Source organism: Petaurus breviceps, unplaced genomic scaffold (genome assembly GCF_028583685.1).
Source record: "Petaurus breviceps papuanus isolate PSGF00001 unplaced genomic scaffold, PetGlider_PUasm1.0 229, whole genome shotgun sequence".
NCBI classification, from domain to species: domain Eukaryota; kingdom Metazoa; phylum Chordata; class Mammalia; order Diprotodontia; family Petauridae; genus Petaurus; species Petaurus breviceps.
Window position 1 is genome coordinate 17232174 of NW_027185903.1, and position 10000 is coordinate 17242173.

Consider the following 10000-nt stretch of genomic DNA (forward strand, 5'->3'; position numbering starts at 1 on the left):
AAGAAGAAGAAGAAGAAGAAGAAGAAGAAGAAGAAGAAGAAGAAGAAAGAAAGGAAGAAAGAAAGAAAGAAAGAAAGAAAGAAAGAAAGAAAGAAAGAAAGAAAGAAAGAAAGAAAGAAAGAAAGGAAGGAAGGAAGAAAGAAGGAAAAAATTAAATTAGATCAATTAGGCCCTTAGATGAGGCAGACCGTAGCAGACACTTGTCCTCCTTTAAGACAAAAGTCCCTAATATTGTGTTGTCCCTTGAGCATGTCCTTGTGTGATTTAGGTGTTTTGTGTGTGTATGTTTGTGTGTGTGTGTATTTCTGCCCACAAACCAGTCCATTGGTGTCTGATTTCAGATCCTGAGTCGACTCCCTGGTAAGTAAAATGGCGGGAATAATGCATTTCGCAGGGTGCTAGGAGAAGGGTAGGGGGAGGTGAGTGAGGCAGGGAAGAGTAAAAGTGGAAATGAAGGAGAATGTGAAGAGGAGGCGGGCAATGAAGAGGGAACTTAGGGAGAGTGATGAGAAGGTATAGGGAGTGTAAGTAGAAAAAACAGAAAGGAGACAAGGAGGGTGAGGCATTATAGTGAGAATAGGAAATGTGGACGGTGAAAACAATCCTTCAGGAAGAGAAGGCAGTAGCTGAAAAAAGTGGGGGGGGGGGTTGAGAGGAAAATGTGGCAAAGGCTTGGAGAGGCTGATGGGGAAAAGAAATTGCCTAAAAGAGGGTGACCATTCTAGAGTGGAAAAAGGACAGAGGGATTTGATTTGGAGGGTCAAGTGTAGGAGGGAAGACGGTGAAGATAAAGAAACTGGCTTTAAGCGGGGGAAGGGGGGGAAGGGACGGCTGCATGGAGAGGGAGTAAAGGAGTTAGAAGTCAGGGAGTAAGAAAAAGTCAGGGAGAGAGATGAGCTTATGGAAGAGGAGGACGAGGAGGCCTCGTGAGCAGAGGGGACTGGAGAACAAGGGATAGGCAAAGGAAAGAAGCGGGGAGAGAAAGAATAGTTGAGGAACTGAAGGGAGCAGAAGCAGGAGAGGGGATTGGGGGCGGAATCTAGGAGAGGGGTGCAGGGGTGGAGTGGGGTGGGGGGAGGCCAAAGGAATGGAAAGGAGATGGGTGAGGTGCTGCTGGGCCATCGGGGAAGAGGAGGAGAGCAGGGTCGGGATTTGGGCCCCGGGGTCCGGGAGAGGGGGCATTAGGTGAAGCTCATGGACACTGTGTGCTCTAGTGCTTTGCGGCGAAGGGACGCGATGCTCGTGCCCCGCCACACGTCGCTGCTGTCCGGGGAGCTGCAGAGTTGGGGCGAGCCCGTGACATTGCTCGGGCCGGGTAAGGAGGCGGGCACCATGCCGGGAAAGGCGGGCTGGTAGAGGTGAGACTGCAGCCCGGCTCCATTGGAACCCGCCAGGCTGTTGGACAGGCCCATGGAGTTGGGCGGGGGCCCGGCCGCGAGGCTGCACTGAGACAGAGACTGCGCCATGGCCTGCTGCCTGCCCAGCGCGGGCGGCAGCGGCAGCTGCGACACGCCCGGCATAGCAGCCGCTGCCCAGCGGGTGTCATTGGCGTGGAAGGAGCACAGGCTGTCCCCCATTGCGGCTGCGGCGGCCGCGGCGGCCGAGGGGAACTGTGGCAGACCCGGCGTGGGCAGCAGCGTTCCGGGAGCCCGGAAAACGTTCGTCGTCTTCTTACGTTTCTTCCACTTGGCGCGGCGATTCTGGAACCAAACCTGCAAGGGGGTCAGGTTGGGGAGGGGTGGGGGAATGATTTAGATAGGGGAAGACACAAGCACACCGGGGGAGGGAAGGGAGACGGACAGGTAGACACAGAGATAGAGGCCAAAGTTAGCGAGGCCGCCAGCAGGGCAGGAAGTGACACACTAGACCGGCGTCCTGCAGCCCAATTCAGGGAGATGGGACTAGGTGAGCCACGGGGGCAAGGGTCGGTCAGTTAACAAAGGTTTATTAAGAGCCTATATGTGCCAAGCACCTTGTTAAGCTCTGAGAATACAAAGTAAAGCAAAGGGGCATTTAACCAAAAATACCGAGAGCCACACAGAACATAATTTCTGATTCTCCCTCTCCCTTATTTTCACTCCGCCCACCTTCATTTTTGTGAAATGTTAACACAATACTTACACAGTGCAAAGGTTCTCTAGTAGACACGACCCCACATTATCCATGCAGGCATATTTCTGTTGGTACTAATACTGTTGTATTCCGTGAATATAATAAATACAGACTCCTGTACCCTGCCTTATGTGGACGTGTATATTGGCTTTACATGCCATCTATGTTATGTGCGAACGTATGCACAAAGCATATCTATCATGCTCCAAAAAATACATGCTTGAACGGAAGAGCCCTGTGTTATATAGGTCTACGTAGAAAAAGAGAGTATATTGTATGGAACATGTTTATATTCCTTAGCTGTATATATTGAAAACCATATGTAAATCTATATTTATACAATGTTTCTAACGCAATAGAGGGTTGTAGCTATACATTTCTAACACAATGTAAGGTTATGGTTATACATAGTATAACATTTCCGGAAAACTCAGACACTTAAAATTTGAAAGAAAAAAAAAAGATACCATGGGCGACAATGGCCAGATACAAAGGACAAAAGAAAAATCCTTATAGTCTAACCGTGCAGTGAACGGATGGATAGGTTAATGCAAGGTTTAGTGTGGGAAAGTTAGTGCCATTGATTCACATTATTGTTTTCATAACCACTGTGACCTCCAGTGTCCCCAAGTTGCCCCAATGTTTGATGCCACTGCCCCAAGCTTTTCCACCTAGTCTACATCTGTCTCAAACCACTTTAACTGCACCTTTTCTAAGTGTTCTCTAGAGTCCTGTAATCTATTTTTAGAGCCTCCAAACTGATTTGCCTTCAGGTTCCTACTCTTTTCTTGAGCTAGGTAGGGAGTTCCAAAGGCTAAAGCCTAGCTTCAGTTCCTTGAAGTCACTCCTTTGTCATTGGATGAAAGTAAATTTGTCTCTTCAATGTTGCAAATAAAAGATGGTCGAGATCCAATGTTGCACTAGTTGTCAATAATATGTGATTTTGCTTTGACAAACCTCTTTCTTTCTCAATGAAAAACATTTGATTAGTGAAAATCATGCCCCAAACAAAAGTGGAGGACTTTTGTTTTGTTTCTTATTAGTTGCTCCTGGAATTTCAGCCTTTAATCAGTTATATTGATGTACAGATGCCAAAGTCACTAAAATGGCATCAGGATTTGATAGGGAATCTGTCATCAAACTAATTATCATACTTGTATTTTAGGATATTCATTTTTGGGTTTACTAACTATGCTTAATTTATTTAATCCAAAGGGCAATTGATGCTTGGAAGATTTTTGGTTATGCATAGGTGTCATCTGGACACTTTTAACCATGTGGAAATTTTTTTAAGTGTGATTGAGGTGTAGGATTTATAGAGTTTAATATAGAATTTAGGAGACATAATTTGATAATTGTATTCATAGGAGTCTACCCTCATCCACTAATGGATTGTCCTCCAGGAAGGTGCCTGTCATTGTTCTACCTGAAGAACGTAACTTGGACAGAGGGTCACCAGAACACCCCTAATCTACCCGTAAACATGGCTCTGAAGTTCCAGAACTGAACTGTTTTGCAATCTGGAGTTCCTCGATCTCATAAAATTCAGATAAGTGATAATCGCTTCAGAAAATTGCCTTTTGGATGGAGTCTGGTAGCCAGACCATCCGCTGTTACTTTTCTCTCATCTCTGTTCCATTTACTGTGATGACTGCTTACCCTCCTTGGAGAGGGTCCTTTTCGTCCTTGCTGCAGCCTCGATAGTTGGCGGTATGACGGATTAATGAAGCTGCAGAAACTTTGATAGTGAAAGGGATCAATGTGGCCGGCCTAGAATTGAGTTGTCTGTGGCCTGTTACTCAGAGGAAGCAGGTTACAGGGGAAGCGGGAGGGACTGGAGTGTTCCTTCTCAGGGACTTGCAGCAGGCCTGGAAACACCTCGTGTTTCATTCATTCCCGAGTTTCTGACAACTGGGCAGGAACCTGCAGATCTAGTTCCCCAAGGTCGACTTCCAAATCGTAACAAACCGGTGTGAAACATTTGACTCTGGGAATTGAATTCTAACCCCAACTTGGGGGAGGCGGAGGGAAGGGCAAGGAGGGAGAGAATGAGACAAGGATGAACTGGTGTTTGGTTTCAAGGTGATTGCATCTCCCTCTGTGCATATACACACACTCACACTACACAAATATATGGCTCTACTCCTCACAGTTCTTCCGAGAATACATAAATGCAAGATGAATTCCTCATGCTCTACAAATTCGTCTTGGCTTCGACTGGAGGATCCCTAAATATTTTTAAAAGTCCAGAAGCTGGGGGAGGGAAGGGAAATTTACACTGATTCTGATTCGAAATCTGCAGTGGTTTGTCACTGACTGCCTTCTATGCAGATCAGCAAATAAGATCAGCCATTAGCAAAATGAACAGTTGTTAAGGAACTAAATATTACATAAATAATCTAAAAATGGTGTTCAATTATGTTTTAGGGTTAACAGTTAAACGGCGACTGCAAGATCTTTTATGGTTTCATGGCTTACTGAGGTTGGAAATAATCTCCATCAGATTTGATCGCCTCAGTTCAAAGCTATGGTGCATATGTTTTAAAAAATATGAATGTTTCCAGTTGAAAACTAGTGCATGACAGATTAAAATGCAGAGAAAACCTGAGGGAGATTTTTGACAATGCACAGATGACAAGTCCAGAAAATATATTAACCGGTAAGCATTGGCCAACTTTGTACTCTGTTGGAAATACAACTATTCCCTGAAAATGCTTAATACAACAGTGAGGGTCTAATGGAGGTTGGAATCTAAAAATCTATTTTCATGATATCTGCTGTTACTGTAATATAGACATACTGTAAATGTATTTTAAAATATATAGCCCGTTTAATTCCCTAGTTATAAATGGCTCAGAAATGGGGGGATGGGGGTGGATATTACTTTTTTTTTTCAGAAGCAAAAGCTTTATGAAGATCTCATTGGAATCCATCGAATGATTAATGTGAAGATTTGGTAGGAAATCTGGAGAGCTGTATTAAAGCTCAGATCTCAGGTTCATTTCGATCAGCCAGCCGTGAACTCTGGGCCGAATTCATTACACTTTAATAGTGCTGGGAGAGGAAGAAAATGCAATTTCTCATTCCATTAGAAAACTAGAAAATACTCTCAGCTTGTCCCCTATTAAGATGTGGCAGGTGACAGGGGCCATTCTGGGGGACACGGTCAATGGAATTACAGCACATTATTTTGGTTCGTATAAAATATTGAAAGGCAAGCCTGACTGTGCTGAAGTTATTTCACTGATTTGGTTTTTATGTAAATAAAATATTGAAAGTTAATTAATCCGTGCTAGAGACTAATGATTATGCTTATTATATTGCATTTGATCGCGTAATTTGCATGATTCTCGCATTGCTGCTTAATAAGCCATTCCAGGTTATAAATAATTCTGAAATTGGTTTCTAATAATGGCATGCTATAAAAGGAATGGTTTTATTACACCAGCCTGAAAAGGGGAAAGATATCAGACATGGAATTGGTCTCCATATGAGTAGAAGTCTATTTAATAATTGCCTAGAAGTGTAATATAAATTAAATGTAGGTTGAAATATAGTATTTGGGACAATTTGCTCTGGAATCAGAAGCATTTTAAAACATATACAATGGCAATAAATTAAATGTTTAGATCCTTTTTTAATCAGTGTGGTGGCCCACATACTGAAAGAACACTAGCAATCTGTTAACTATAAAAAAAAAACTATAAAGTACCCATCATATAAAAACATAAACCAATTACTATTTAATTTGAATTTGGTCAAGGAGCAATGGTACAGTGAATTGTGAAGTAAATACATTTCACATAAATTATTTCTGCATTACATTACATAATGTTAATCATTTTGAAATGTTAATTAAGAAGGTTATGTTGATCTGATTACTTTTTAAACTACAGAACATTATTTTTAAAAAATATTGAAATTGCCACTCTATTAAATTGTTTTTATCAGCAGTCGCAAGCTATTATCTTTGCTTTAAGATTATGCTGAGACAATTAAACTACTTTGTCTCTTTCTTCCTACATACTTCTTTTGTGTACTTTTGGAAAATAACTGTTTCCATTACATATTTTATATTTTATTTCACTTATAACTTTCCTAATATAGAAATAGCTGTCATTAACCTTTGGGAGACCCAATAAAGTTTAATAGACCTCGTTTTCTTTTTTCATAAAGTCACTTGTCCAATTATATTTTATTTGTGATTCTAATCTCTATTTTAATTTAAAGTAATTATCAATGTGGCTAGGTTAAGCAAAAGTATCTTGCTTTTAAAAACAAAAATTAATATATAGCTACTGTTTCTCTTGAGTGAAAATAACCGCCATACTTCTCATTGTGAAACATCAAGATACCGATTTAGCTGGTTATTATTATCTTCGAATTAATAGAAATATTAAAATTGTATTTGCAAATGCTCAAACTTAGGAAGAAGTCTGTCTGGTGTAAAAATTTTTAATTGCCTCGGTAATGTCACTGCACGATGCAATTAAAGGACTTTCAATGTGTAATTTCAATGAGGGTAGGTTCAGGCCTGTGAGAGTTTAGCAGGAAAACTACTTAAATTTATTGGAGTGTCATTATGTTGTGTCCTTTCTACTATCTTATTAATTTTGTCCACTTCAGGCCTCTGACGACATTCATTTGCTATATATTAAAATATGCATGTAGGCATTTTTTAAAAATATGGTAATAGGTGCATATATGTATATATGAACATACACATATACCTACATATACACATAAGGTATATCGATGTTATGACTACTTTCACCTTCCCTCTTCTATTTCTGGACAACATTCACATCTGAAACAATCGAGACCTTTTAAAATTAAATTTCTCAAAACAGCTGACCTTGGTTTAACGAACCATTTAGATTGTTTGAAAAATGCCTGGAAGACTAGATACCTACTACCTCAATTTACCCTGGAGAAGACACCCCGGCTTAGTCCTGCTTTTCAGCACCCTGGAGAGCTCGCGAATGAGAACCGGGGAGTTGAGTGACTTAAATTTCATGATATTCTTGACGGAGTTGGGGACTAACGCTGCTTTTAGGTTAGAAAATTTATTAGACTTCTATTTTATTTCAAATATTTCAGGAATCTTATAACCCTAATCTCCTAGGTTATTTATGCTTTCCCATTGGCCTGTGGTTAATAGTGATCCCCACTGCCAATATTTCCAAAAGTGAACGTTATTTCTTAACCATACACAGCCTACAGCCAAGACCCTTCGGTCTCTGATCACTTAAAAATTGCTGTTGTTCAAAAGTGAGAGAATGAGTGTTGAAGAGAGAAACGTAAGCCCTTTAAGGTGGGTCCGGAGGTCAGTTTTCCAGTTGCCACCATGATCCCTGTGGACTATCAAAGTTAAAACTCGATAAAGAATCGAAGCTGGGAGTCTGTGTCCTTATGTATTTGTGTAGTTCACTAAATAGAAATATATATTCTTTGTAAGCCGGGGTATGATTTCTTGACAAGGAGTTAATTTTGGGCCAAGTATTTTTCTTTTCGTGTGTGTTTACCATATATATTGTCGCGTCAGTCTGGAAACACACAGAGAGAAATAAATCTTTCATATTTTCTGTGGGGGGTGAGGAAGGGTGGGACGGGAGATATGTGTATATAATTGGAGCTAGAGTAAGACTTTGACAACTGATTTGGTAGCTTGAAGGAAAAATCTAGATTTTTCTCTCCACAGGAGCGAGATGGAACTGAATTCAGAAAGACCAGCAATCTGTCTTCAAACGTTAAAGTTTCACGCATGTGTTTTGGACGAAAGATAAAGGACCGAGGGCAGGTTGTGAGTGAATTCCTGTTTTTGTGCCTGTTGGGAAGTTAAAAGGTGGTGGCTCTGTGTCAGGCACGGAGTAGATGAGGAAGGAATCCGATCTAGATTCTCCACTTTCTGCCCTCTTTGACTTCCCCAGTAGGAAAAAGCAGTTCAATCCCCAAGGCCCCACATACCTGTACTCGGGACTCGGTGAGGCCGATTCGCAGGGCCAGCTCCTCCCTCATGAAGATATCCGGGTAGTGAGTCTTAGCGAAGCTCCTCTCCAACTCGTTGAGCTGCGCGGGGGTGAAACGAGTGCGGTGGCGCTTCTGTTTCTGCTGCCCTTGCTGCTGTCCAGCCTGACTGGGGTTCTGCCCGCCCTGCGGCCCCGGCTGTTTGTCCGGGTCCTTGGCGCTGACCGCCAGTGAGGCCGTGTTAGAGCCCACCGTGGTGATGTCCTCTCCCGGGAGAAGTGTTGCTCCCTCTACCGTGTCCGAGTTGGGGGCCAGGTCTCCCGGATGACCCCCAGGGTCGGAACCCCCCACACCCAGCCGGCACTTCACCGCCTCCCGATGTCCCAAAAGCTCGGCGGCATCTTTCATACCTGAGGAGGTAAAGGAAATGGCATCACTACCTTCCCCGAGAAGCCGAGACAGGGACCCCTCTCCTGACTCTCTCAACCCAGTTAGCGAAACCCACTATTCTCTCCGCCCATCAAGGCCTGACTGCTACCAGCGTCAACTCCAGCCGGCCCATAAAAGTTCTTAACATCTTCGCCTTTTTAGCCCACGATCTGGAAACCCAAGCTGGATTAATACCTCATGTCCCCTTCCCCACTCTCTAGATCCATCTCCCGTGATAAACAGCACATACCTCCGTATCTCCTGTAATAAAATACACTCACATCCCCTGCAATAAAACATGTCCCAGGCCCTTTTGATAAACCGCATCCCCAGTGCAACAGTAAACCAAACATAACTCCTTGGCTCTTCCCACCTGCATTTCAAAGAGCGGCAAACTCTCCCCCACGGCCAATACACTTCTCACCTTCGGACGAAAATCTCCAAACCTTTCCATCTCGGGAACAAATTGAGACCCCAGCCCTAACCTCAACCCCAACTAATCCTATCTCCTCCCAGATACGCGAATGGGTTTGGAAATTGGAAGCCACATTGAACAAAACCTAAGTAATAAAAAAAAAAAGTAAAAGCCAGTAACCCTCCAATGAGTATAACTGAACTAAAGTTGACAAGGCTTCTAGAGAACAATGAATCAAACTTTAAAGAATTCAGCTTTTCTCTTCAGTGAAAAGAAAGGCAGGAATCTCTAGCCAGAAGGACCTTGGAACCCCTTCCAGAAAGTGGAAGAGCCAGGCTGTGAAAGTAAATTTTGTCTTTTCTTTTCCAAAGGCATAGACTAAATAAAAAATGCCTCCATTCCATCTCCTTCTCCATCCTGCCAGATTTTTGACGAACTAACCTTATTTTTTAAGGTTGGGAGGGGAGGAGAGAGATGGAGAAGAACAAGAGAAAGGAGAGAGAGAGAGAGAGAGAGAGAGAGAGAGAGAGAGAGAGAAACTCAGATTAAAACAAATGGAAAAGAAGGGAAAAGCCCCAAACAAATTATCTGTGGTGTAGCTCTCCCCTTCCCCAAAAAGAAAAAAAAATGAAAAGCAAAAAGAAAAAGAAGAAAAAAGAAAAAAGGAAGAAAAGCAAAAGTAGCAACATTCTCCAACTCCTTTTTTGAATCTACATATTCCATAGATTTTTTTAAAGACGATGTTAAATCAAATTAAACTTTAATGCAGCACAATTACTTTTAAAGAAATTAGCCCATTTAGGGCGCATTAAGGTAAAATAAGGAACAAATTGACAATTTCCTGCCCTGGCTTCTCCTGGTTGCCGGGGCGAGAGGAACACACTCACCTAGCCTGGCGTCCAGGAGGTCGGCGTGAGATAGCATCGCGCACCGCTCCAGGGCGAAAGCTGTTCCCCCCCAAATTTTAGCGGCTTTAAGTTATTTAAAATAGATATAAGATATAAGATATAGATATATATAGATCACCTAAATGAAAGAAAATTCGGTTTGTGGTTAAAAAGGGGGCTTCTTGCATTA

The 10000-nt window shown here is 42.4% G+C and overlaps 1 protein-coding gene across 1 annotated transcript; it reads right to left on the reverse strand.

Annotated features, from left to right (window-relative positions):
* Positions 1–1181: 1181 nt before the first annotated feature.
* OTP (orthopedia homeobox) lies at positions 1182–9847 on the reverse strand. The gene is made up of 3 exons (XM_069095992.1): positions 9811–9847; positions 8080–8489; positions 1182–1712 (listed from the first exon to the last, which is right to left on the reverse strand). Exons 1-3 carry the CDS (start codon positions 9845–9847, stop codon positions 1182–1184), a joined length of 978 nt encoding a protein of 325 aa, XP_068952093.1.
* Between the last annotated feature and the right edge of the window lie 153 nt (positions 9848–10000).